At 37.7% G+C, this 27,499-nt stretch overlaps 3 protein-coding genes, 1 long non-coding RNA gene and 1 other non-coding gene across 5 annotated transcripts; 1 reads left to right on the top strand and 4 right to left on the bottom strand.

Annotated features, from left to right (window-relative positions):
• On the bottom strand, positions 1-2,838 carry STOP1 (C2H2 and C2HC zinc fingers superfamily protein). The gene is made up of 2 exons (XM_086565227.1): positions 2,658-2,838; positions 1-1,845 (listed from the first exon to the last, which is right to left on the bottom strand). The coding sequence occupies exon 2, from the start codon at positions 1,202-1,204 to the stop codon at positions 197-199; it is 1,008 nt and encodes a 335-aa protein (XP_086421353.1). The 5' UTR covers positions 1,205-1,845; positions 2,658-2,838; the 3' UTR covers positions 1-196.
• A 497-nt stretch (positions 2,839-3,335) lies between these two features.
• On the bottom strand, positions 3,336-8,130 carry KT2/3 (potassium transport 2/3). Its single transcript, XM_086565226.1, has 11 exons — positions 7,867-8,130; positions 7,473-7,691; positions 6,826-6,984; positions 6,559-6,616; positions 6,139-6,456; positions 5,766-6,005; positions 5,214-5,531; positions 4,948-5,136; positions 4,422-4,497; positions 3,772-4,344; positions 3,336-3,648 (listed from the first exon to the last, which is right to left on the bottom strand). The coding sequence occupies exons 1-11, from the start codon at positions 8,103-8,105 to the stop codon at positions 3,539-3,541; spliced, it is 2,499 nt and encodes an 832-aa protein (XP_086421352.1). The 5' UTR covers positions 8,106-8,130; the 3' UTR covers positions 3,336-3,538.
• Positions 8,131-10,768: 2,638 nt separating this feature from the next.
• TRNAR-UCU (transfer RNA arginine (anticodon UCU)) lies at positions 10,769-10,841 on the bottom strand. Its single transcript has one exon. It is a non-coding gene; the product is annotated as a tRNA-Arg (tRNA).
• Positions 10,842-10,970: 129 nt separating this feature from the next.
• On the top strand, positions 10,971-11,930 carry LOC147491015 (uncharacterized). The gene is made up of 2 exons (XR_015200328.1): positions 10,971-11,072; positions 11,685-11,930. It is a non-coding gene; the product is annotated as an uncharacterized LOC147491015 (long non-coding RNA).
• A 171-nt stretch (positions 11,931-12,101) lies between these two features.
• KOM (Rhomboid-related intramembrane serine protease family protein) lies at positions 12,102-15,224 on the bottom strand. The gene is made up of 6 exons (XM_086565756.1): positions 14,602-15,224; positions 13,808-13,971; positions 13,543-13,706; positions 13,191-13,456; positions 12,974-13,100; positions 12,102-12,438 (listed from the first exon to the last, which is right to left on the bottom strand). Exons 1-6 carry the CDS (start codon positions 14,904-14,906, stop codon positions 12,316-12,318), a joined length of 1,149 nt encoding a protein of 382 aa, XP_086421882.1. The 5' UTR covers positions 14,907-15,224; the 3' UTR covers positions 12,102-12,315.
• Between the last annotated feature and the right edge of the window lie 12,275 nt (positions 15,225-27,499).

Consider the following 27,499-nt stretch of genomic DNA (forward strand, 5'->3'; position numbering starts at 1 on the left):
GGAAAGATAAACTCTCCTTTTATTAAATGAATGAAAACATACAGGAAAGTTCAAGATACATGTAATTAAACAATGAGTGCAAGTCACTAGATATTGAAAACAACAACATTTTCAACTCCGGAACACATTTACAGGAACCTCCCAAGTACAAACTGAAATTAAAAACTCAGGAGTTCAATGTTAGCAACATGCTGCATCACCCGAAAGCATCAGAACCTGATTCCGATCCAGTTTTCTGAACGTTATCACAAGACCCAGAAAGAAGGCTGAACAATGAATTATCTGAAATGTCGAATGGTGGACGTGGGAATTCATTAAAGCCACCAAAGTTGTAAGTATCAAAATCCAATGAGGAGAAAAAACTGGATGGATCATCAATGCTGCCTTTCGCATCTATGGTATTCTGAACACCACTATCACTGGAGAAATTCGAGCTGAAATTGAAAGCTAAACTTCCTGCCTTGGCTGCTTCATTGATGTCTCCTTCATTCACTGTACCCCATGATCCGCTAGTTTCATCAACAGGAAGGGCAGGAGTATGGCCTTGGAAAAGACCAACATGTCCAAAAAGCTTGTCTTTTCTTGAGAAGGTTGTGCCACACGAGCACAGCCACTTGTTGCGTCCACAATGCTTTTCATGAGTCTTGAGATCAGCAAGAACAGAGAACTTCTTGCTGTTACATCTACTGCAGGTGTAGCTCTTGTCACAATGGGTTCGTTTGTAATGGTTTTTCACACAAAGGATAGTCTTCAGTGGCTGGAACTTCTTGTGGTCCTTGTTGCGCTTGCAACCAGTAAATGGACACGAATACCTTTTTGTTAGCATTGGTTCTGTGCTTGGTTCCTTATTAGGCTTTGCAAGGGCTGCTGGGGTTTTGTATTCATCCCCATGACCTCTCATGTGCATCCTTAGGTTTGCATCCCTTTTGAATCCCTTACCACAGATCAAACAGAAATGGGTGTGCGGAGCCAATATTTCTTCTTTCTCCAGTTGTAAGACTTCATAGGAACCAGGAGGTAGGTTCTCAGCTTCTCCAGCATCTTCTTCATCCTTGGGCATATGTTCTTCGATAGTGGATGTTGATAGGCTAGGTTTACCGGTATAATTTTGTTCAAGCTCCCAATTAGGGATCTGGTCAATCTGGTCAGAATGACATTCAAGCTTGTTTCCACCACAGGCACTATTTTCCTTGACAATATCCATGCTTAAGCTAGGGGGACATCCAACTCCAGAGAAACTTTGAAGCTGGCCAAGAACAGGATTTACCAAGAGAGTGTTCTTAACAGAGGGCAGAAGGCTTCCGGCTGTTGATATCAATTGAACTATGATGGAAGTGAGATCAGCAGTCACTAGTTGCTGCTGCTGAGTTGCAGGTCCATCTGATAGTTCCGGAACTCGTTTGTCCTGTCCATCAATCAAATGCACCAGATCCTTCAGTTGGTTAATCTTTTGCTCAAGGAAAGAAAGGTTCGACAGTACAGATCCTGAATCCCAATCATTGGGTCGAGTAGCCGCAACACGTACTTCTTTTGTTTGACCATCTATTTGCTCTGGTATTTTACTTTGATTATCAGGCTTACAAGGAATAGAAGATGAGGGTTCAGAAGGCTTGCTGAATTTGGCTACAGGCTGTCCAAAATCTGGACTAGATGAATCCTCCCGCTTACGGTGATGTTGCTGTGAAAAAGTGGCTATGTGGTTGATGACCAGGTGTGAAATTTTTGGATGCTTCACTCCGCAAAGCACAATCAGCCCAAGTTTTTGAACAAAGCTTTGCTCCAGTATCCATCTTCAACATCCTTTCTTAGATATCAGAACGCAAACATAAATATCTGAGAGGGAATCTGAAAAGAGGAGTCCTCAATTAAAACCTTAAATGGAGTTGAGATTACTCAAAAAATATGTATATATGAATATTCTTGCATAAATATCACCTGACTACCCCTCCCATCCCAACAACTAAAGCTGTTGCGCTAGTTTTAAACCTTTTTTCCATCATACAAGTACAATAACAATTTTTTTGAATGACATGGCACAACTAATGTTCTGAAAATTTCAAGGATCTAGGACTAAGCTAGCCAGTTATCCGTTACCACACATCTTATTCTTTGATTTCAACTAGTAGAACAAGTACACTTTAATTCAATCAGCATATCAGTATTCCCACTGTCTTGGTGAAGTATTCCCATATCTGGATAATGACGTATCCAAAGTCCAAACTGACCTAGATCATATATACTCTTTTAACTCGAGTCCACAAAATTCTGTTTCAGCAACAATCCATTTAAAATAAAATTCTAATGTTTATGGATCTTTTATTCACTCAGACAGACCTTAAAAATTCTCTTTTTATTTAGCAAAGAACAGTTTACTACCACAACAATAACAACAAGCAGTTCAGATCTACTGTTTCCAGATTAAAACCAGAACCATGTGGAATAAGTAACAAAAAGTCCCAAACTTTTTCATTAGAAGCCCAACCATAAAAACCTTCAACATGAACCCCAAATAACATCTAACAAACATCTTATCACTAAGCACAAAAAAAAAGTAGCCCATAGTCCATAACAAGCTAAAAAAATTAGCATAAAAATCGTTTCTTTACGTGTTAAACATAAATGAAGGACACAAAAAAGAAAGGGGGAGATGAGTTTACCAGATTGAATGAGTTTTGAGGATGATGTTTGTCGGCTAGTTAAGTTAAAAGTGGTGTTGGTGGCTGCTCTTTGTGATACATGTATGAGAAAGCCATGGACTTAAAAAAAAAACTTTAAACTATTTTTATGGATGAGAGAGAAGTTTAAGAAAAGGAGAGGAAGCCAGAAAACTGAGAATAGTAGTCAATCACAGCTCAACACATACTGGATATGCCTTCATTCGGGTCGGGTCGAAATCCGACTCCGAACCCAAGTCAACTTCAGTCGGTGTTTTTTTTTTTTATATTAATTAGGTGAATGGGAGTATGGTAAGTAATGCTGATTTGATTCCTTTTGGCATCGAGAAAGGAAGCCATGGTAATATAGAAATGCAACAAACTTTTTTGTGATGCTCTCTAGAAATTTTGATGTAGTTGGATACCACTACATCTTGCTTAGGAAGAAAAACATGCATTCATGCATGAGGACTTTTATAATATAAACCAATAGATAAAATTTGGCTTTAAGGATACTACATGTTCTCAAGGAAAATAAAATTTAAGCAATACAAACTGAGCACTATGTTTGCATTAAAACACACAATAATGTTGTATATTGGATTTTGTTAAATTCTATGTTAGTGGTGATGTTAAGAGAGTTGTAACATTGATATATTAGAGAAACTAAAAAGATAATAATGGAGAAGACTAGAGATTGATTAGGGTTAGAGAGTTTTTAGGTGTGAGAGAAAGTTGTTATCTTCCCAGAGTTACATACTTATATTAACTTTACCATGATAATAAAAACTACTAAATATGGATGTCCACACTTATAGAAACGTGAGACTTTCCATATTAGATATATTCTAATACCGGGAAGACTACTTGAGATCAATATTGAACTAACATATATACAATTTATCGTTATCCCTTAACACTTCAATAGAGTCGATTTCTGAGCCTTCTTCATTCGTTATGATTGCATTCCTTGCGTCGCATCCAAATTTCTCTCCTGGTAAACAAAAAAAAAATGTTCATTTCACAAAAAAATCCTGAAATACATTGTTCTTTGTCATAGTCCATCTTGGTTGTGATCACAGATAATGTGTAAGGAACGGGATTTGATGAAACTAACCTGCAATTGTTTTAAGCTGTTCCATGGAAATTGGCATTCTAATCAGTCTACCAGCTTGAGTGCAACCAGTTTTCTTCCTCACCTCGGGATGGCCTCTATAAATGCTCACTCTTGGATAGAACCCTCCATTCGCTTTCTTATACTTGCCCTCTTTCTCTTCTTTTTTCTTACAATAATAAACTTCAGGGGTTCCATTTAGTGTGTCATGCACTGTAATCCTATGACCCACCTCTCTTTGCTGGACTAGTTGTTCCAAAATCTCTGAAGAGAAGCTACTTTGAGTCACAGTGTCAATGCTGGCACCATTGTTTAGTAGGAGATGAACCATTTCTGTATGATTATCTGCCGTGGCAATCTGGAGGGGAGTAAACTGATGGCGATTCTTAGAGTCCACATTTAATCCATGTTTCAGGAGCTCTGTCATGGTGGAAATATCATTTCTCTTTGCGGATTGGCAGAGAAGATCTCCGGCTGCGTAGGGGTCTGAAATTGCTGCGCAATGATACAGAATCCTAAAGATGGAATGGTGCTTTGCAGAAATGGCATCCCATAACGCAGTGTTCCCATCCTTGTCTGTCATCAATGACACAAGAAATCGATCAAGATATATATTGAGCGAAAAGATAATTAAATAAGAGGCGCTTCATTACCCTGTATATTGATGTTGCATGCATGCTTGAGGAGGACCAAAACGCACCCTTCATGCCCTTTTGATGCTGCAATGTGCTGATGATAGATCCAAAATATGAAGCAATTCCATAGATTAGAAAGATGTATATTACTAGTACTTTCATGTCTAGCTACTCAATATTTTCTGTGGCAGACAGAGTGAATCTGAGAGTATAGCACTTGGCAGATCACATTGGATCTTAGACAATTTCCAATGAATGACACATCCCAAATTCTAACCTAGTAATTCGTTCCCCCTCTATGTTTAAAGTTTGATCATGATCCCTCACTGGTGCCACGTTTAATCTATTAGCCATCAAAATGACTCCAATTCCAGACCTAGCTCCAATATGCTTGTAAAGACTTAACAACTTACCTAATGAGATTTATGGCAATAAAACTGAAAGAGGAAATGTATAGAACATAAAACTGTTATTCAAATGTTATTTTCAACTATAAAGCCAACAACTTGATCGACATTGATCTTCCGTTCAACTACAAGCTCACCAGTGGAGTTCTTCCTTTGGAGTCTCCAATATCAGGATCCAACCTCGCCTTCAAAAGTTCATCCAGAAATGCTGCATTACCAGTACTGGCAACAGCTAAAAGGTTGAGAGCTATATTAGGGTCGCCACCGTCTTCTCCATTATCTACCAGTAGATCAGCTATGCTGAGATCCTTAAATTCCCTGTAATGCTGCCATCAAAGAAATTCAAACATTTTAGAAGTATACAGAACCATCATAACCTACATTACACTAGTACTCCGTCTACCTGAAGAAAGTTTTTAAGAATGGCGATGTTGTCTTCTTGCGTGGTTTGCATTGCTTCTATCAAATCGCTAGTCTTCAACCTCAAAAGTTGAGATAAGGACTTTGTTCGAAACGTAAAACTCTGTGGCCTACAACATAGTCCACCAACTTCTCCAAATATGTCTCCACTTATAAGCTTCCCTACTACTTGTTCTTTATCTATCTCGCAATGTATAGTCTCCACTTCACCTGATATCATGATGTAGACATCTTCTGGTGATTCATTCTGCATTATAACATCCTCTCTAGGTGGAAAGTACTCGGCTCTCATCTTCCCAACCTGATCAGTGTTAATATGTATTAGCATTAGAGATATCAATTTGGAAATGTTTTAGCATTAAGTATATCAATTTTAGTGTAGAATTTCAAGTAATGAGCACACGCCTTCATAATGTTTGGTATAGTTCACAATTGATAAACCATATAAGGCTTTCGTTATATACTTTCACGACCAAATTATACACTTAAATCATTTTCTTTTCAACTATTGTCTAAAACTTAAATCAGCACTCACCAAGATCAGGAGTGTTTCCCTCGAAACACCTTTAAAGAGATAGATCTTCTCAACAGTTGGTAAGAATAGATGCTGGCAGATATTTGTACAGATCGATCTTGGCAGTTGTTCAATCAATTGATGCTGGTTCAAGGTCTCTGCTCTGAATCGTAAGCACATGTATGTTAGTATTTGCTCTTTCAACCTCGGAGGTAGGTGATTGCGAGTAACAAAATTGGAAGCTGCTTGTATGCTGTTCCTCTGCATTAAGAGTGAATAGCTCCAGTTAGTTCCTATGGGAAATGAATTGTAGCCTTGTAGGTTTTTGCTGCATTGATAATTATTACTTGTTCATTTTACCATTAAGGTGACTAGTGATTGAAATTGGGCTTACGAATTCCATGGTGCGACGAGTTCCTTCAACGACTAAATTAGTCATGTTTCCAATGAGGTAAGCTGTGAGACCAAGATTAAACAACATGTAGACTATGTTGAAGATCATCTCCCTAGTGTTCACCGCATGCAAGTCTCCATAACCAACAGTACTCATTGTGGTCATAGACCAGTAAATCGCACAAACATATCGAACCCAAAGACCCGTTTCTCTGAAATTTGGTATCACTGCTCCAATCCACGTCTCACCTTGTTTTGGGTATAATTCAGCCAGCAGATAATACAAACACCCAGCACAGTGTACCAGAAAAAATGTAACCTGGTTGACATTAGTTATTTTAATATGTCATTTTTATTCCAAATCACATCTTCAAAGTTCTATGATCAAACAAAAAGTATCAGTAACAATAGTACGACTTACACAGAGAAGTTTACCACATCTTATGAAAAAATAACTGAATCTAATGTCTTTTTCCAGCCTGAAAAAATGTGAGCAAACAACAAGAATTGCTCAAAAGTATTCACAACACTTGAAAAATCTTATAACTGCATCACTACTGTGGAAAAATAACTGCATCTAACTAAAGTTCTTGTCAAACCGGAAAATTTATCTAAAATCTAAAATTGCTCACAAGTACACATAACACTTCAGCGCTAGCCTAGACAGTGGAATTATGATGAACCTAACCTTGTGAATAGTTGCTTGGCTCTTCTTAGACGCCAAAATCTTAGGATACCCAAGAGGCAATAAGGTAGACCCATTTTAGTTCTTCCAGTAAGCAAGTATCCCAAAGCCTCGAATGGGAGTGTCGAAGCTAAATCCATAACAAACCAGGTTGATAAATACCTGAGACACAACAGTTGTTGTAACAAATAAAGCTTCAGGCATGTGGTGATAATTGAAAGGCACTAATTCTGATCTTATCATGAATAGTGTCAATGTCCCTATACTTCATGTTGTCTCCGTAGCCACCCCATTTTCAGTTGCTTAGGCACAATGCCACATGCTACCCTTCTGGGCCCTTTACTTATTATATCTCAAATGCCTTTTATCACTCATAAATTCTGTTACGAAAGTGACATGTTGATCTGACAGGAAGAACATTGAACTAATTCTAGCCCCTAATTCTACAAAAACAAGATGAAAGTTTCTTGGATGAAATCTCACCAGAAATTCCCACCACCAACATGTCAAAATTCTCTCGTTGCTGACAAAAATTTCAATGGACTGGTGTTGTGTGTGGGTGTGTACATTAAGTTTCAATTCCTATTTGCTTAATACAATTACCCTTTAGCCAAAAAAAAAACGTTAAGTTCAAAGGAATATGAACTAACCTTCTTGCTACTTTTCTAGGGTCACGGATTAATAGCTGAGTTCTTGGATCAATGTACGCCACAAAAAAGGTTAAAACAATGTCAATCGCGAAGAACAAATCCACGACGCTGTCTGCAATGTAAAGTCCTCTTGTAGGTGAGGACTTCATGAAAGCAATCTCAAAAGGATAAACCCATGCAGAATATGCTACTAGAAAAACCATGAAAGCCTCCCAACACCTGAAACAACCAAGAATTAATTTATCCTTATAATAACTCTAAGAATGTACCACTTAAGGTGTATGCATTGAACTTGCTATTATAGTGAAAGAAAACACTCCAAAATCAACGATGTGGTAGCAATTACGTCTACTATTAATGTTGATTGGTATAAAGTTCTAGGGGTGGTACTGACCTGTATCCTGAATCCAGAGGAGTAATGGTTCTTCCCCTCGACTCGTTCTGATTCTGAGTATAACCCGTAACACCCAATGGAGGAAGTATAAGCTTCGAAACATTTCGAACATTAAGAGAAGCCTTATTTTCATTTTCTTTAGTTAAGAAGTTCAAGTGGTAACCATGATGATTCTTCCCAGACCTCTTATTCATCTCTAAGCTAGACTTAGCCTTGTCAGGAGAAGATATGGTTTTCATGGTACTGAAAACAAGAGTAGCAAGGTAAGCTAGCTTTATATATCATATGAGTTCAACCTTAAAAACATGAGGCCTTAAGGAAACTAAAATTATATATTTTCCATGAGAAAAATATGGTGTGAGCGCGCAGATTAGGTGGTAGTGGTCCTAGCAATGAACCAAAACTATGATGATTGATGGAAATGGACAGTGGCATATAGTACATCTGCATTACTTGATCCAATTTATGTGATAAGTTCTTGAATGGGATGGTGGGATTTTTTTTGTTTTCTGTACATGTGGAATGTGGATGAGGATCCTTGATTTATTTTCTTGTCTCCAATAATTTGCATTAGTTTGTTATTGTGTTACCAACTTCAGTTAAGCTTATTAATCAGCATTGTCAATCAATTATACAAACCATCTGATATCAAGAAAAAATTGGCATAACACGCACCCTTCTGTGATATTAGACATGTTGGCTTCACATGAAACTGGCCGGTAGTTAAAAATTTGAAAAAAAATAAAAATATGCTAAGAATTCTTCATCTTAACGCCTTAAAACTTATAATGGTTGTTATAGCACCCTGTGCAACTAAATGATGTTATTATAGCTTAGTGTATTCGAATAACTTTTTAGTTGACTTAATATCTTTTTTCTAGTCCAAAGATTCGACGTACTGCATACTCAGGGGAAAAGGAAGAAGAAAACTTGTTAAAGTTTGTGTTTCCGTGTTAATGGTGGCACTAGAGGAGTCATAATGTCATAGCTAGGTTAAGTGATTTTGCCTGTTTTATGGACTCCAAATTGGATCATAGCTATAAAGGATAAAAGGAAAACACTTGTATCCCAAAATCACGAATACCTATTTGCTCTTTCATTATTGCCAATAGAGTCATTAATAGTCATTTTGGTCCCAACTCCATGGAGTCATAGCAGTTGAAATAAAAGAACCTTAAACCAATGAAGATGGACAAAAATAAGTGTAACCTGCGAAATTTGAACAAGTTGATTTAGCTGAATTTCCTTTTAGTTGGGTAATCATTATATTCACTAGCCTTGGGCATGGGTCCCTCTCTCTCTCTCTCTCATCTTTTACACTCTTTCTCATACAAAAACCGAAATGCTTCTCTCTCTCTCTTTTCTTTTAAACTCTCACTCTCTTATTATTATTATTATTTTCTGAGGAGCCATCAGAAGAAAAAACAAAACAAAACAAAACAAGCTCAAATGAACATGTATCACGAAATTATGCAAATGCAATTATACAAAAGCAGAACCGATAGACAGCTTATTAGGCTAAGTTGCCCACAAAGCAGTAGAGATTTAATTTGATATTTATTGTGTAGACTGTATCAGAGCACCCAAATTAAGTTAAGAAAAATAAACAAATGTACAAGCTTACTGATAAAAAGAATCTACAAAAATATAAGCTTAGCTATCTTGGATTTATACTAAGTTATTAATTACCAACCAAGTATATTCTCCAAGGGTACCCATTCTCTAAGTAGCAATAGCATGCCGCAGGCCAGAATACTTTTTTTGTCCAATAAACTAGATGGCTACCACTCTGTGGGTTCTGTATGGATCCAAACCTTTTGCAGTTTTGCACTGACTAAATCCAAAAAATAGCCTTGTTGGTATACAGATTTGGGTCCAAACTGATGTAGTACAAATTTGTGTTCCACACCATATAACTAAATACATACCAGGATTACCAGACATCCTTGTCAACTACAAGCTTGTGACTATATCCAGGAAATTAAATCACCTTGTTAGATTTGGATCCATACAGATGGTACCAAAACATTTGTTCCACACCACCACATTTCACGTTGGCTTACGCTATCACTTTCATATTATTTATTTATGTTTTTCTGAGGGGCCAACAGAAGAAAAAACAAAACAAAACAAAACAGGCTCAAATGAACATGTATCACGAAATTATGCAAATGCAATTATACAAAGGCAGAACCGATAGACAGCTTATTAAGTTAAGTTGCCCACACCGTTTATAAGCAGTAGATATTTAATTTGATATCTAGTGTAGACTGTATTAGAGCACCCAAATTAAGTTAAGATAAATAAACAAATGTACAAGCTTACTGATAAAAAGAATCTACAAAAATATAAGCTTAGCTATCTTGGATTTATACTAAGTTATTAATTACCAACCAAGTATATTCTCCAAAGGTACCCATTCTCTAAGTACTTAAGTAGCAATAGAATGCCGCAGGCCAGAATACTTTTTTTGTCCAATAAACTAGATGGCTACCACTCTGTGGGTTCTGTATGGATCCAAACCTTTTGCAGTTTTGCACTGACTAAATCCAAAAAAGAGCCTTATTGGTATAATAGATTTGGGTCCAAACTGATGTAGTTGGCTTTGGGCTATTATTTCAAAATACCAACCGTTCAATGATTTGAATTGGATAAAATTTGCCACCATATACTTAGGAGTTTGGGCTAAAGGTAAAGACAAAAGATTAGATAAATGATTCATTTGATTATTTCACCAATTAGAAGATAAGTAAGCTGTTAGGTTAGCAACCTAGCATCCATTAACTGGAAAAAGATTTCTAGGAGCATTACTCATAGCGATAAATATCACTGAGTTCCATGGGCTCACACCTGGCCCGCTCAGCATAATCAGAAAAAAACATAAAATAAAACAAATATATCGCACACCCGGTGGGACTCGAACCCACAATCGCCTGATTAGAAGTCAGACGCCTTATCCATTAGGCCACGGGTGCTCTTTGATGTTGTTGAACATCATACATTTTATTTAGCTAATATCCAATTCACGTCACAACAGCAGCAGTTTCGTGCGTTCCACACAACTGTAGGAAATAAAACTTAAACAAATGACAAATCACCTTAGAGTGATTATAATCCAAATGTCTTGGTTAAAGTCGTGATTAATAAAACTCGTTACTTGCATCATTGCATGCTTTCCATAGCTGTGCGACTGTGCGAGATTACTGGTGAGTTTATTGCCTCAATCCTGTACCCCCCCGTGTACCAGTTTCATCGCACTACCGGGACCTATGGCTGCAGTCAGCTGAGGTTATACCACTTATGGCCGTGTGCCAAAAAATGAGCCATGTCTAATTTATATGTACGCATAATTTGCAGTTGACAGATTAATTGGTTCTCACTTTCGTTGTGTTTACTAATCAGTTAGCACCATCGGCATATATATATGGTCATTCCAGCTCTGCGCATTGCGTTCTGTTGAACACTGATGCAGTGTGGGCTATAGAATGCACAAGTATGTGAAACACTAACAGAATATGCAATACCAATTCCGCAGTTCTTAGATCGGGTAGTGTGCGAAACCTCGAGGTGAGTGATTTACAATAATGTACAACAACGTATCTTTTCGAGTTTGTTTGTAATACTTGACCTAAATATATAGGTTAAATATGACAGTAGTAATTACTCATGTACAATGATACTTATCACTCACCTATAAGGGAAGATCATAGCAAATAAATGATTAACAGAGAAAATCTTTATGTAGGTTTTGTTTTTCCATACTATATATGCTTCACTTTTCTGTAACCTGAACTCAAATGGTTTTTGTATATTTCAAGCCATCCTGGTGGTACTAGCAGGGAGACCATAAATGGTTGCAATAAGTTAAGGCTATACCATAGACTGTCGTGTGCTAGAATATGTGCAGGACAGGGGGTCGAACTTTGGGGTTGACAGATTAGCCTTCATCAGCTTTGTAAATTAACTTGAATGCTGGCATGAGAAATTACTATATACCTATAGATATTGTACACATCCTAAACATTCCATCCAAAGATTTAAATGATCTATTGCATTGAGAATTATTTAGGTTGTCAGTTATCCGCGTATATGATCTGTTGGGTTTTTTAGTATTATGGCACGGTTCTGCTGAATGCAAATCTTTGGTCGTACTTAGCACAATATGTGACCGATCAAGAAAATATACAATCATAAAAGCCATGGATTACTATTTACTACTGCCACTAATTGCAATGTTTTCCACAAGTGCTCGTGTATATTTCTCATTATAATACACAAAAACAGTCACATGATCCAAAAGAATGTAAGCAAAATGGTGTATTTACATTCAACAAAATTTTGCTTGGTTACACTAAAAAGCAGAAAAATTAGTAAAACTGCAATATGTCCTTCCATGGCTCCATTGGAATACTCCATCAATTGTACAACAAGCTGAAGCTACCCAATCAACTATGAACAGATTTGACTGCACAAGTCTCCAATCCTTGCTTTTGAGATATCAGCGTATGGATACATACGATATTTGTCATTACGTTTGCAAGTCACTGTCAATCGTCCTGCACTTACCGTGACCTGTACATACAAAATCAGCATTAGGGTGAAAGTTGCAACAGAAAGGTTAAATGGGATTAGCTTCATGCGAATGTGTAGACAGTAAGTTGTTTGCTTCTTATCAGGAAGGTTTCTCAGGACATATAGGATTAATTCTAGGCTAAGTACATTGAGTTTAAACCATTACATAGCTTGGGATCTGAGTACTGTTAACACTTAACAGGCATATCAGTTTACTCTACCATATGTGACAACACCATAAGTTGTCATCATGCTTATACTTCAAACCCAACAACAGTCCTGAACACTCCTTCATTTCTTGGATCGATGCACAAAACGCTCTCCCAAAGACAACCTTAGCTATGGGTGGGGGATGGCCAGGGATCATTATGTTAAGGGAATCATAGTCTTATATCTGGCTCTAAATCGCAGTCCATCTATCCTATTTGTAGGACTAGAAGCCATATTGAAGGACTGGAACTTGCTGTGTAGCTCGGTAAATTAAAGAGAAACTAATAGCGCAATCAGACTTATTACAAGCAATCAGTATATATACCTGGCAAGAAATTTCTTTGTCGTTGCAGGTCCACCTTTTTGAGGTAACACAATCAATATGGTGACACCAGCTACAATAGTTGTTTGCATTCACTCCATGAAGAACTGCTGTGAGACCTCCAGCGAGACTGTAGTGAGAATGTTATGCAATAAGAGTTCCACATCAGCAGGAAACAAAACTTACAAAAAGAGAAAACAGAACTTACACAACAACTTACACAAAAAAAAACAGAACCAAAGAAATACTCCTCGTTACTGGTTTGTCAAGTTTGAGCTTGAATTCAATAGAACTTTTGCGATTGTATTCAAACAGGCCTCTTTTGTGCTCAGGTACTTCACCCAATTGAGGAGTAAAAAATAGCACCAACCCAAGAAGAATCCCAGATACAAATCCTCCCATATTGGAAAAATTATCCACATGAGGTAGGAAACCAACAGAAAAGTTGACCATCACCAGGAAAAAAAGAGTAACCAATGCTGAAGGCTGTGATCAAGCATAGACAGGCAAAAAAAGAGTTAGACAAATAAAACAAGAGCATGTGAACAGAGAAATTCAAGAGCTAGGAGGACCTTATCAGAGTAAACTTTCCAGTTTCGGATAAGTGCAGATAGCATAGCACCAAGTAATCCAAACAGAGCACCAGACGAAGTAACAGCTGGGTTGTTCTTGATAAAAAGTGCAGCCGTCAAACTACCAACAAAGGCAGAGAGTATGTAGACAAGCCCAATCCTCCCTACAAAACAGAAAGAAATAAGAAACTGTAAGCATCAACCACACCCATATAAGAATTCTGGCCATGTATTCCTTTGTTTCGGAAAATGATAAGCAACTCACATGACCCAAACTCTTGCTCCAAATGAACTCCAACAAATATTACACTTGAGAGATTGATAACTAAGTTAATGATCCCTGCATGAAGCCATGGGGATGTAAAGAGGCGCCACATTTGGTGCTGTTGTATCAAAAGTTTCCGCTGAAGAGCCCCCAATTTATCCAAGCTGCAAGAAGACATGCATCAAGCTATCGCTCAACAAAGAATCCAAGATGTTTAATTGAAGTTTGAAGTATGAACTAGCGTATTGCTTAAAAGAGATATTGTATTGCATCTATGGCATCTCATGATTAGAAGCACACTCACATCTATTCATTTACAAACGTAATCCTGCTATAACCAGTTAAACAATGGGGGAGCATTCTAGTCACTTTTTGAGCTATTACTATATCATCTAAATACGTACTGAAGTACAACAAGCAGAGTCATCTCATTCCTTCGATTCTATTTTTTTCTAAAAAAAACATCAGGGCAAATTGGTACCTCAATCTAGATTCTAGACTACTCTAAACACTTGAAAATTGTTAATGATTCTCTGCATACACTAGATACTTCAAATACATTCATGATATTGCTATCATTATAATTCCTACACAAACAATGCTCCATTTCTCTTCACCAACCACAAGACAATTTGAGCAGACTCCATTTTATCAAAACAGAATTATTACAAAGCAGAACACCAACAGCAACACAAAGTAGAGAAACAAGAAGAGAAAAAATGCCTTAAACTCATTAAAACTTCATTCAACACCCAAATGAAGAAAATTCCATAAAATTCAAGAAGAAAACTCACGTAGAAGAAGATGGCCCGAGGAAGGGGTTTTCAGAAAGTGGCTGAAATGAAACCCTGCCAATAGCAGCAAGCACGCAATCGCCTTTCGAGTTTCGAGGACAGTCATTAACGATCATAGTTGAAACAAAGACGACAAGATTGATCATTACAAAGAGAGAAATGACCCAAGTGTTTTCTTTTCTTTTTAAGCGAGAACCAAAGAATCGCGTTGTGCATTTTGGTAAACTTTCATCAATTTGGTCTATGGAGAAGCGTTTTGGTGAATGGATTTCGAGCTCTACGTGATCTCTAATTGTTTCTGCCATGGAAAACTTCAAGAAAGTGAATGTAGTTTGCTATCAAGGTACTTGTAGAAGAAGAAGAAAAGAGGTTTGGTCTGTTTCTTTGAACAAGTGAAGTGAAGAAAGGTTTTATGCTGTTGTCCAAGAAACGGTTAAGTCGTTATGGGGTTTTGGGGGGGAATCAGTTAAGTTTGTTACAGCACCGACATTGAGGGTTTTGAGCTGGCAGATTTTTTCTAGTTCTTGCGTGTTTTCTTGCTTGGACTAAAAATGCAAACAAAGGAGCTTTGCTGCGTTTGTTTACCATGAGGATGGAAGGAAAGCAAAAGTCTAGTGTGGTCCACATTTTCCATAATTTGTGTGTTTTATTGCTTGTTGCTTTGGAATAAGAAAAGGGTTTATTCGATTTTGCCCCACTTTTAATAGGATATTCAGAGTTTTTTTTTTGGGTAAATCTAGGGTGCGCGGGAGAGAGAAAGTGAGGATGAATCTGGGCCACTCACACATAGAGGTGAGGGTGTATTTTGTTGGAATCTCCAATAAGTATTTCAAAATACTTGTGTGTGTGTGCAAAGTGGAGGAGATGAACTATGTGTGTTATCTCCACTTTAGTGCATTGTTTAGTTCCACATTGGTGAACCACCACTAGCAAGTGAGGTATATGAGGAATTCCTCTAGCATAAAGGCGCCGCCCTTAGGGTACAAAAGGCATTTGTGTTAGGAGGGAGGACTCACCCAAAAGCCACACACGCCAAGCCACCAAGACCAGCGCGGCGCTTGGGCTTGCCGACTAGTGGGGGATTACCAATTGCCTAAACTTGGTTTTGCTTTTTCTTGACAAGTTTCGGCTAGCTATAGAGTTCTACCGAATTGGTTTGTGAAACCCGAGGCCACGAGAGGTGTCCTTCTCCCATTCCATCTCGGTAATCAGTATGATCCTCTATATAAACACTTGTGTTCATAGAGGGTAGATCATATTACAATACAAAGGCGAGAGAGATAGGAGATAGAACTTCGAGTATAGAAAGAGATGTAAGTCGCCTCTCTTCACCGATCGCCAAAATCTATACCACCATCCCACTTCTCAGAAAGAGAATCCATCAAGAGAAAACCAAAAATCGTGAATACCATATAAGCCTTCATCCCACTTGGAAGGCTCTTTCCTTAGAAAATAGGCAGATTCACCCCTATTCTTTCTTCTTTTCTTCTAGAACGGACTACGAAAAGCGGTAGCTGAAAAGAAGTTATATTGTCGTTTCAGAGGGGATGAAGGTATGGTATTCGTTTTTGGTTTTCTAGTGCAAAGTCAGTCTCTCTTAAACCATCTGAATTCTCTCTGAGAATAAAGATCGCCCCTCTGTGCCTTTTGTTTATATGAGCACCATTGGAATGGGAGAAGGACACCTCTCGAAAATCTTTCACAAACCAATTGACTAATAAATCCCTAACCTTGCCAAAAGCAAAACCAAGTTATTACAATTGATATAATCCCCTTGTCTTCTATTTGTTTTTTAACTGCAAAGTACACTTGATGGATATCCACCTACGTGAATGTAGAACTGGGTCGGTTCTTATGAGTATTCAGGCAAGTACTCTAGAGCATTCATGAAACACAGGCAGTGCAAGGGCCAAAAAGTGCAACACCGCAAAACAGGCATATAATGAAAGAGCAATGTGGGTGCATGTCCTCTATTTTACTACAAGGGAATGTTGGTTCAAAGATTTTTTAATCCACCACTTTCACGCGTATTATAAGACATGTTACCCTATGGCTGGTTCAAGCCCGTAAAGCACCAGTATCTTATGCATTGTTTTTTCGATTCTCTCGGGCATTTTGTTAACCCATTTCTTTTGTAATATCCTATTCCAAAATAGTGGGGGACTATTATTATTTTGAAATAGTGGGGGATTATTGGAATCTTTTGTGTATTTCTAAATACTAGTGTGTGTGTGTGTGCAAAGTGGAGGAGATTAACAAATGGTGTTCTCTCCACTTTAGTGCATAGTAGATAGTCCCACATTGGTTATCCACCACATCGGGTAGGGTTCGGGCCTGGGCTTGGGCTTACTATTGTGGGTAGTGGTTTGACTAATAGCCTAAACTTGTTTTGCCTTTTTCTTGGCGACAAGTTTCAAGGTGTTCTATTAGGAGTTGGTCTCTCTTCCTCCTAACCTCTATAAATAGGATTTGTGAGTCCATATAGAGAATAGACTTGATCGAAACTTCGACTCGAGAGAAACGAAAACTCAAACCAGTTCTTTTCTTCTTCTCTTCTTCTTGTCGGCCGCCCGAGAGAGTTATATTGTCGTTCTAGAGAGTAGTACGTTCTAGTGCAAAGTCGACCGCTGTTAACCATTGAATCCCGTGAGGAAGACGCCACGGTTGCCTTTACGCACCATTGGAAGGGGCTTAAATCTTTCCTTAGGACGGCCTAATCCGCGCCTTGGTTATTCTCGCCATCGCCGTCCTTGTCTCTTCATTGCTACTTCATTTCCTCTCTTTTCATTCGTTTCTACTTTAGTTGTTGTGTTCATACAACTATTCTAACAATCTTAAGGAAAGAACAAGATGTCTACACCTGTTGACACCACGCCGATCAAAGAAACCAATTCTGGAGTCATGGAAGTTACTTCGTCTATAAGAGATGCTGCACCTCTACTGAATGCTCGCAACTTACCTAATGTGTCAAAGATTGAATCCTTCAACGGTTCACACTTCAAGCGATGGAGAGAAAGGGTGTTCACAGCCCTAGATGTACTCAACTATGCAAGGTATCTCATCGTCACAAAGACCCATGGAGGGTTCTAATGATTTCAAAAGAAATCAAGCTGCTTGGCTCAATGGGAATAAGGTATGTCGTCATGCTATTTTTGAGTACCTTGTCCAATGAAATTTTGATATTTATTGTTCAAATAAGAATGCACATGATATATGGGAGAGTTTGAACAAGAAATACATAATAGAGGATCTTTGGTACTTTCGAAATATGCTATTGGGATTTTCTAAAGTTTCATATGAGAGAGGATATAGATGTAACGCCTCAAATCCATGATTTTCATGTCTTGATTAATGATTTGAAAACCGAGGGTATTAATTTACCCGAAACCTTTGTTCTTTGGATGTTTGATTGAGAAACTCCCGAGTCTTGGAAACACTATAAAATAGTATGAAGCATAAACGTAGCGGATGACTCTTGAGGATGTGATCATTCACATTCACATAGAGGAAAAGAACAAGACTTCGGGATGAGGTGTTGTCTAAGGAATCCATTCTAAAGCCAATATCATTGAAGGTAATCCCAAAGAAATCTAACAAAACCTCTAAAAGCGTAGTACAACAAAAATAAGAATTTCAAGGTCAAAGGCACTTCTTTTTAAAAGGAGTGGTAATCGCAATGGAAATTGTTATGTTTGTGGGTAAACTGGACATAGGGCTTTTCGGTCTGGACACAAGAAAGACACCGATGATCCTCCCAATGCTAATCTAGTTGAGGGAGATGATATTATTGTTCTTTGTGGTGTCACAAGTGTTCATGGCCATTGGAAAGAAGAACTGGGTACTAGATTCGGTGCCACCCGCCATGTCCGTGGGTGATGTTGAAGCCTTCTCGGACTACATACTAGTGAAAGATGAAAAGGTCTATATGGGTGACTCTAGGTCCATTCCTGTTGAGGGAACATGCAAGATTCTTTTGAAGTTAACCCGGGGAAAAACCCTTTCACTTAGTAATGTTCTTCATGTTCCCGAGATTCGCCAAAATCTGATTTCGGTCCTTCATCGGGAAAAGTCAAGCGCCAAGGTGACTTTTGAGAGTGACAAGTTTGTTCGACAAAAGAATGAGGGTTTTGTTGGTAAAAGGTTATTGTAATAACAAAGGTCTTTTCATGTTGAATGTACTTGACAACATTATTATTAATAAGAATGAATATGCTTCTGCTTACTTGCTTGACTCTTTTAATATATGGCATGGTAGACTAGGACATGTGAATGTTCAAGATATGAAAAGGATGAAAGCATGTGGTTTATTGTCTGATATTTTGGATTTTTCTAATGATAAATGTGAGATATGTCTTTGAGACTAAAGCCACGAAGAAACCCCGCAACTGTTTCTAGAGATAAACCGGATTACTAACTCTTATTCATACAGATTTGGGTGAATTCGGAAGTACTATGTCTAGAGGGGGAAGTTTTATTATATTACATTCATAGATGACTTCTCTAGGTACACCATGGTATATTTACTTAGAAACAAGCATGAGGCAGTGAGATGTTTCTCAAGTACAAAGTCAAGTTGAAAACCGGCTTAATCAGAAGATTAAAAGACTTCGGCCCGACAGGGTGGAGAGTATGAGTCTAACCCCTTCTAGGACTTTTGTGACAAGAATGACATTATTCATGAGACTACTCCACCATACTCTCAAGAGTCTAATGGAGTAGCGGAAAAAACGAGATGAAAGAGATGATGAATGCTATGCTTGTAAGTTCGAGCTTCCCTGAACTTATGGGGAAACAATCCTATCCGCTTGCCATATACATAATAGGATACCCAACAAGAAAACAGGGAATAAGACACCATATGAGTTATGGAAAGGTCATGTACCTAACTTGACATACTTCAAAATGTGGGGGTGTCTTGCAAAGGTTCTTGTGAACGAACCTAAAAAGAGAAAAATTGGGACCTAGAACTGTTGATTGTATGTTCATTGGTTATGCTCATAATAGTCTGCATATAGATTTTTAGTAGTAAAATCTGATAATAACCTTGTCGATGCTAACACTATTATAGAGAGTAAAAATGCTGATTTCTTTGAGAATTTGTTTCCTTTGAAAATTGGCATTGAGAGGTTGGTTGCTCCTAGTGAACAACAATCAATCGGATCCCCGAAATTTCTCGAACAAGAAATTTGGAAGAGTAAAAGAGAGACGTAAAAATCCACCAATTATGGTGATGACTTTTACATATTTCTTCTTGATGATGATCCCCGTGATGTATAATGAGGCAATCGGTTCTCGAGATGCACCTTTCGGAAGGATGCTATACACTCGAGAACTAGATTCGATTATAGCTAATCACACATGGGAGATAGTTGATCTACCTCCCCGGGTGAAACCTATAATGCTACAAGTGGATCTTCAAAAAGAAATTGAAACTAGATGGTTCCATTGAGAAATACAAGGCTAGACTTGTAGTCAAGGGATTCTCCCGTAAGAAAGGCATTGACTATTTTGACACTTATGCTCCCCGTAACTAGGATTTCTTCTATAAGAGTTCTAATGGCTCTAGCTGCTATTCATAATTTATTTATTCATCAAATGGATGTAAAAACTGTATTTTTGAATGGTGATCTTGATGAAGAAATATATATGATGCAGCCTGAGGGTACGATAGTACCAGGGAATGAGCATAAGGTATGCAAGTTAGTTAAGTCTTTATATGGGTTGAAACAAGCGCCAAAACAATGGCATGAAAAGTTTGACAGTGTCATGATGTCTAATGGATATCACATAAATGATGCTGATAAATGTATTTACTTTAAATCTTTTGATGTGAATACATATGTGATTATCTGTCTATATGTGGATGACATGTTAATCATGAGTCCTAGCCTTGATGTTGTGAGAAACACCAAGATATTTTTATCCTCCCAATTTGAAATGAAGGATTTGGGAGAAGCTGATGTGATTCTTGGAATCAAAATCATCAGAAACTGTGATGGCTATACGCTTTCACAAGAGCATTATGTTGAGAAGTTTTGAAGAAGTTTAACTTTTATGATAGTAAGCCCGTATGGTGGACACCTTATGAGGCAAATAGTGAACTTCAGAAAAATGCTCAACATGGTGTCCTTCGATCTAGATATGCCCAAATTATTGGTAGTCTCATGTACTTGATGAATTGCACTAGACCGACATTGCTTATGCAATTAGCGGATAAGCGGATACACTCATTGTCCTAGCCGGAACATTGGAGTGCATTAGAGAGACTAGCCAAGTACTTGAGAGGAACAATGAATTACGCATATCGTTTTAGACAAACTCCACCCGTGATAGAGGTTATTGTGATGCAAACGGATATCTCTCATAATATCAAGTCCACTAGTGGTTATATTTTCACCCTAGGTGGAGGTCGCGATTGGAAATCTTCAAAGCAGACCTTGATAGCTCGTTCAACCACGGAGTCCGAGCTTATTGCTTTAGATAAAGCCGATCTTGAAAATGAGTGGCTTAGAAACCTCTTGGCGATCTTCCTATTGGTACAAAACCGCCTCCACCGTACCTATGCATTGTAATTTGTCGGGCGCGATAGCAAAGGCAAAAGAGCAAATTGTATAATGGGAAAAGCAGCATATTAAATGCGAGACTACTGATCTATAAAGCATTTCTTTGAATCGGAGTTGTGGCTCTAGATTATGTGAGGTCAGAGTTAAATTTGGCCGATCCTCTGACAAAACCGCTTAACAGGCACTACACCATAAGGGTCATTTTGTAACAGGGCAAAATTTCCATTTGTAACGAATATATCTGTTACAACCTTTCTAACAAACATAAGTGTGAGGTTCTTTGGTATCCGTTAGTATATTTCAATTTATTTTTCCAATTATTATCAAAGCAATATTTTAATCATTTGTAACAATTATGTCTGTTAGGAAACAAACTAAAATAAAGACCAAAAGGGTATATACGGAACTAACGGAATAAACTGAAGTAAATAAAACAATTGTGCCCCTCCCATGCTCGTCTCTCTCTTTATCGAAAAAAATGATCGATCTCTCTCAAGTCTACAAGACTCCATGAAACACTATCCCATGTATTGTCTCCTCTGTCAAACCCTCATCGACCGAAGATGAAAAACACCGTGTATATATGCTTTCTCTCTTAATCTATTTTCTCTCCCTACCAAAAACTAGCTAGTCAATTTTTGAGTTTTTGTTTAATTGTGCTCCATGAACTGGTCAAATTAGGTTTATTTGTTTCAACTTCTAGCGATAAATTTGGGTAATTTAAGTTTTGTGTGGAATTGTAACATTGGAATGTAAATTTATGCTCACGATTGGGATGATTTTTGTTGCTTGGCTAATCAAAATAAAAACACCTTAACCTGCTCATGATTTAGTGGTTTTTCATGTAAAAAAGTGTTTCTTTTATAGAGCTCTAAGGATGGAGAGCGAACCGGGTAAGCTCTCGCCGATCTCTCATCTCTCTCTTCGCATTTGGTTCTCGAGCTCATATGGAGAAGAAGGCTCGCAACAGATTTTTATTTTTTTGTTCACCTCTTAAAAGTAGTTTCATTATTCATCTACTTTGTTGAAAATTTTCTATGTTTGCTTGATGTTTTGGCCAGATGTGGTAATCGGAATTCCCCTAATGAAGGGCTTTCATTTTGTGGTTCTCTTGAAGGTTCAGGAATTCATGATACTCAAGTTTGTTTTTCTGCACGCTAAGCGTAGCTACTCTTATCATCATCATCATTCGTACCTATTGATACCATAAGGTATTTGCCCAAAGATCCCTCGTTATAACAGATTATTGTGTACATTACATTGTGGGTTTAAGATGTGTACATGGGCTGCTGCTAGGAAGCTTTTCACTAACATACGTTTGAAAAGGTACAGAACTATGTGTAACATATTTGCTCAACAACTAACATATGTTTGTTGCTTTACATTCACATAGAAAATATATCACTTTGCTCAAATAGTTTGACTAGCTAAAATCTCAAGGAATTTTGAATACATTGGAAGTCTAACTTGTAGTATCTTGTTGTGTATTGCATCTCAGACTGGAAACTTCAAAGAATTATGTTGAATGTGAGCTAAATGCTAATTGACTTATGAATGGATGTCTCCTCACTAAATTTAAAGTTGATTGCAGATTTGCAGGTGCTCTGGATTCTTGCAACTCCTCTAAGCTGCGCTCCCATTCTATTCTATAACTCCTATTCAACTATATTAGGTCACCCTCCATGACACCATATTTAACACCATGTCGTTTTAATGGTTATTGTTTGCTTTAATGAGTTTTTTTTTTTGCAATCTTTGCAGGTGATGAACACTAGTCCCTTTCATTAATTGGGGTTTTAGTTATTCTAGGATTCTTTGGAAAATGTGGTGCTCTACAAATTAAGGTATCAACTTGCTTATAAATGCTTATTTTTCTGTGAACTAAAAATTGACTTCAATTCTGTATTTAGCCTTGCATCTACTATGCCGATTTAAAAAAAAAAAAAAATCATTTACAAGTTAGGTACTCAATAACAAGTTGCTAGCAATTGCCAAGACTGAGATTTGAATTTCAAGTAATTTAGACATCGAGTGCTTTATTAGTGTGAACGCAGCTCGATTAGTGTGCGGTAATGGCTCAGTCGTGTCTGCTTTCATTTTTTGTACACAAACAACTTAGGAGCGACTTGACCGTATGCCACTAGTTTGTCAGTGAACTATGTCTATGTACCATGTTAGTATGTTACTAATTAGTCTGGTATTCTGCAATGAATTTAGCAAGTAACGAGGTTATATCACTGTCTGTAGACTGTAGTCAGTTTCATTTAGCAAGTAACAAGTTTGTATCAATGTCAGTTTCAGGAGTTTCACTAGTTAGTTTTATTTGCAATTTGAGTACTTGATATTCCGTCATTATGTATTGTTCCTTTTGGTATTCATTTATTATGACCGCATGAAATTCCTTACACTACAATAACTTGTTATGAATGATTTAGTGTGTGTGTATTTTTTAATATTTTTTTTTTTCTCTTATTTCATTCCTGAAGAGGATGAAGAATTGGCACACTGACTGATTTCCTTATGTTTTAAAGGGTGTGGGAAACAATGACTATTTCTGTGATGACGGCAAGGCAAAATTTTAGTTTCGAGTCATCAGATTTAGAAGAATGAAATCCAAAGACATGGTACATTTACTTCTTACATTGATATAATCTATTCTATCTAGACATGGTAAATTTAGTTTTGAGTCATCAGATTTAGAAGAATAATGAAATCCAAGTTCACCTTCAGGTATTGTTCTTGCTCAAATCTTGGGTGTGTAGCGAAGTTCTTTTAATACCCTTAAAGGTTAGTTTTTTGTGTACTCTTTTTTTCGTCATTAGAAAAAAGAAATTACCTTGCCTTGAAAAGAAATTATTACAAACTAAATTTGTTCTTATGAAGGAAATGGGTTGTTGGTAGTGTTTAGATATTGTGTTTTCGCATTTAATTCACTTGGAAAATGGATGACTCATTAGGATTATGGTGTTTGAGTGGTAGTTGTTCTACATTTCTTATCGTTGTGGGAAATCATCGTTAGTAAGGGCGAGGTGTTGTTAAGGTGTTATAAGAATTGTGTGATAATGTTGAGGTAGTGCTTTTTAGATTATGTTTTAAGCCTTGGTGAGAGAACCTTTTTGTCTATTTTTTTTTCTACCATGGCAAACTCATGATATGCATGCTGAATCCATGTGATCTTTTAGGGAAGGTGAATCAAGTAAAATAGATTTGGTTACAACAATTGTAACACAATATAATAGAAACTGACAAACATTAACAAGTTGACACAACTACCAACTCAACCATTGAGAATATGCCGAGTACCAGTCAGAAGTAGCACCACCATCTTCACCCTTACATTGTTGGATGTGTATACCTGTTTTTACCAAAAAAATGTCGCCTTAATCTCATACTTCCCACATAAAAGAATAGACCACGAAAAATTGAAGCCTAAAATGTAGTTTAATACCACAAAATGACGTAACGGGCACTAGGACGTGCACAGTTCCATTTCTCTGATAATCTCAAAGTGTATTATGCAGCAATGCCGCAATATCAAATGTACCTCTCGTATTTGCTTTGAGAACAGCTATGTCTGCATTCAAATTCCTACGTGCCAAAGAAGTGTTTATCCATCATAAAGTAATATGTTGATTACTAACAAATAAGGATACAAGCAAGCAATTAAACTCATGCACCTAAGAAACAATCGAAATTCAGATGTCTAAACTTGTATTGTGAAAAATAAACCTCCTTGTTCGATCACTTAGTACTTAACCTACATAGATGGATTGTGGATAATCAGATGTGATGTAGCTCCGTACAGGGTGGAAATCTTTTGGCACTAGAAAAAATATTTTTTTTTGCACTGGACTGTTTTTTAGTAACGGTTATATCTGTTACGCTAAATGTTAGTAATGAAAGGGCCCCAAGCTTCACTAACACTTATATCTGTTAGAAATGAAAGATTTTCGTGGACAATCAACGGTTGACTATCTGTTACAAAATAATTACCAATGAATATAATTGTTACTAAATTAATATACGTAACGAATATATCCGTTACTAAATTTGCCTAAATGACTGTAACACCCCAGAAGTAACGGATATAAGCGTTAGTAAAAATATAAGTAACGATTATAATTGTTGCTAAACCCCATTTATGGTGTAGTGAGGAGACAAGTGGTTGATACGTCGAGGGGGATGGGACTTTTACCTTAGATAGAGGGCGACACTGACGGCAACCCCACCTATGTGATTGGAGATCCCATGAAGTAGGTTCAAAGGGAAAAACAAGTCACCTCGTCGCTCTGGTATGCTATTGTCTTTCTTTGAGACGTCCCACCCTATGACTAGATATCATTTTTGTATACTTTGTATAACTTGAATTGCAATGAGAAAGAATGAGTTATTTTACTCTTAATGGAATCCATAGTCCATTATTTTTTATGAGATAGTGTATTCTAACTGCTCTGTACACTTGATGGATATCCACCTACGTGAATGTAGAACTGGGTCGGTTCTTATGAGTATTTAGGCAAGTACTCTAGAGCATTCATGGAACACAGGCAGCGCAAGGGCCAAAAAGCGTAACACCGCAGAACAGGCATATAATGAAAGAGCAATGTGGGTGCATGTTCTCTATTTTACTACAAGGGAATAATGTTGGTTCAAAGATTTTTTAATCCACCACTTTCACGTATTATAAGACATGTTACCCTATGACTGGTTCAAGCCCGAAAAGCACCAGTATCTTATGCATTGTTTTTTCGATTCTCTCTGGCATTTCGTTAACCCATTTCTTTTGTAATATCCTATTCCAAAATAGTGGGGGACTATTAGTATTTTGAAATAGTGGGGGATTGTTGGAATCTCCAATTAGTATTTCAAAATACTTGTGTGTGTGTGCAAAGTGGAGGAGATGAGCTATGTGTGTTCTCTCCACTTTAGTGCATTGTTTAGTCCCACATTGGTGAACCACCACTAGCAAGTGAGGTATATGAGGAATTCCTCTAGCATAAGGGCGTGCCCTTAGGGTACAAAGGCTTTTGTGTTAGGAAGGAGGACTCACCCAAAGCCACACACGCCACCCGCCCCGCACCGAGCCGCGTCGCGCTTAGGCTTGGGCTTGGGCTTGGGCTTGCTGACTAGTGGGGGGGGGGGGATTACTAATTGCCTAAACTTGGTTTTTTGCTTTTGCAACAAGTTTCGGCTAGCTAGAGTTCTACTTCGAATTGGTTTGTGAAACCGACTCTGAGAGGTGTCCTTCTCCCATTCCATCTGGTAACCGTATGATCCCTCTATATAAACACTGCTGTGTTCATAGAGGGGTAGATCATATTACAATACAGAGGCAGAGAGAGATAGGAGATAGAACTCGAGTATAGAGAGAGACAGAAGTCGTGCTGCTGCTGCTGCCTCTATACACCAGCGAATCCAATCCAAGAGAAAACCAAAAATCGTGAATACCATATAAGCCTTCATCCCACTTCTCAGAAACAGAGATTCACCCCTATTCTTCTTCTTTTCTTCCTGTCAACCGCCAGAGAGAGTTATATTGCTGTTCTAGAGGGTAGTCTGTTCTAGTGCAAAGTCAGGCTGCTGTTAACCATTGAATCCTGTGAGGGAAGACGCCACCACTTGCCTTTACGCACCATTGGAAGGGGCGAAATCTTTCCTTAAGGACAGCCTAATCTCGCGCCTTGGTTATTACTTGTTATTATGTCCTTGTCTTCTATTTGTTTTCTTTTATCTGCATACAACATATTTCAACAAAGAAGCACTGATCCAAAGGCCCTCATTCCTGCGTACCTATACATCATGCGCATTGAAGACATGCTCTTTTTTTTTTGGTTGAAAGCTAAATTTATTATTTACTTATATGTCTATATTTACAAAAGCCCCAAGCATCAAAAGCTAGGATTGAAACAGCAAAAATAGGTGAATGATGCAACCATATAGAAGAGAAAGGAGGTAAAAAACTTAAGTCATCTAAAGACCATGAAGTGTTTTCTACATCTGGGTGTTCCCTCCACGTATCTGATGATGCCAAACTAGCAGCATGAGAAGCAAAGCAGTCAGCATATGAATTCCCCTCCCTGTAGCACCATTGAATTCTGAACTCCTCAAAATTTTGTAACAAAGAAAAAATTTCCCTGTTTATTTTCTCCAACATTCAATTTGTATCGACCGTTGTAGCCATCATGTATTTGTACAACAATTGAGAATCAGTTTCCAATTCGATCTTGCGGATGCGAAATTTCACAGCCAATTGGATACCATATAACATAGTAAAAAACTCAGCCAAATTGTTGGAGGTGTGAAGTATTGGGATCACATCACCCATGATAAACTGC

This window comes from Coptis chinensis, chromosome 6 (genome assembly GCF_015680905.1).
Source record: "Coptis chinensis isolate HL-2020 chromosome 6, ASM1568090v1, whole genome shotgun sequence".
Classification (NCBI taxonomy): domain Eukaryota; kingdom Viridiplantae; phylum Streptophyta; class Magnoliopsida; order Ranunculales; family Ranunculaceae; genus Coptis; species Coptis chinensis.

What these genes read in the sequence shown, in the direction of transcription:
- STOP1 (XM_086565227.1), bottom strand. Translation starts at nt 1,204, where the DNA reads ATGGATATTGTCAAGGAAAATAGTGCCTGTGGTGGAAACAAGCTTGAA.
- KT2/3 (XM_086565226.1), bottom strand. Translation starts at nt 8,105, where the DNA reads ATGAAAACCATATCTTCTCCTGACAAGGCTAAGTCTAGCTTAGAGATG. An exon ending in CCTAGAAAAGTAGCAAGAAG is followed by an intron (nt 6,985 to 7,472) that starts GTTAGTTCATAT and finishes GTTGTGTCTCAG; the next exon opens with GTATTTATCAACCTGGTTTG. An exon ending in TTCTTAAAAACTTTCTTCAG is followed by an intron (nt 5,137 to 5,213) that starts GTAGACGGAGTA and finishes CTTTGATGGCAG; the next exon opens with CATTACAGGGAATTTAAGGA.
- KOM (XM_086565756.1), bottom strand. Translation starts at nt 14,906, where the DNA reads ATGGCAGAAACAATTAGAGATCACGTAGAGCTCGAAATCCATTCACCA. An exon ending in TTGGTTCTGTTTTTTTTTGT is followed by an intron (nt 13,101 to 13,190) that starts GTAAGTTGTTGT and finishes TTCTCACTACAG; the next exon opens with TCTCGCTGGAGGTCTCACAG. An exon ending in ACAAAGAAATTTCTTGCCAG is followed by an intron (nt 12,439 to 12,973) that starts GTATATATACTG and finishes TTGTATGTACAG; the next exon opens with GTCACGGTAAGTGCAGGACG.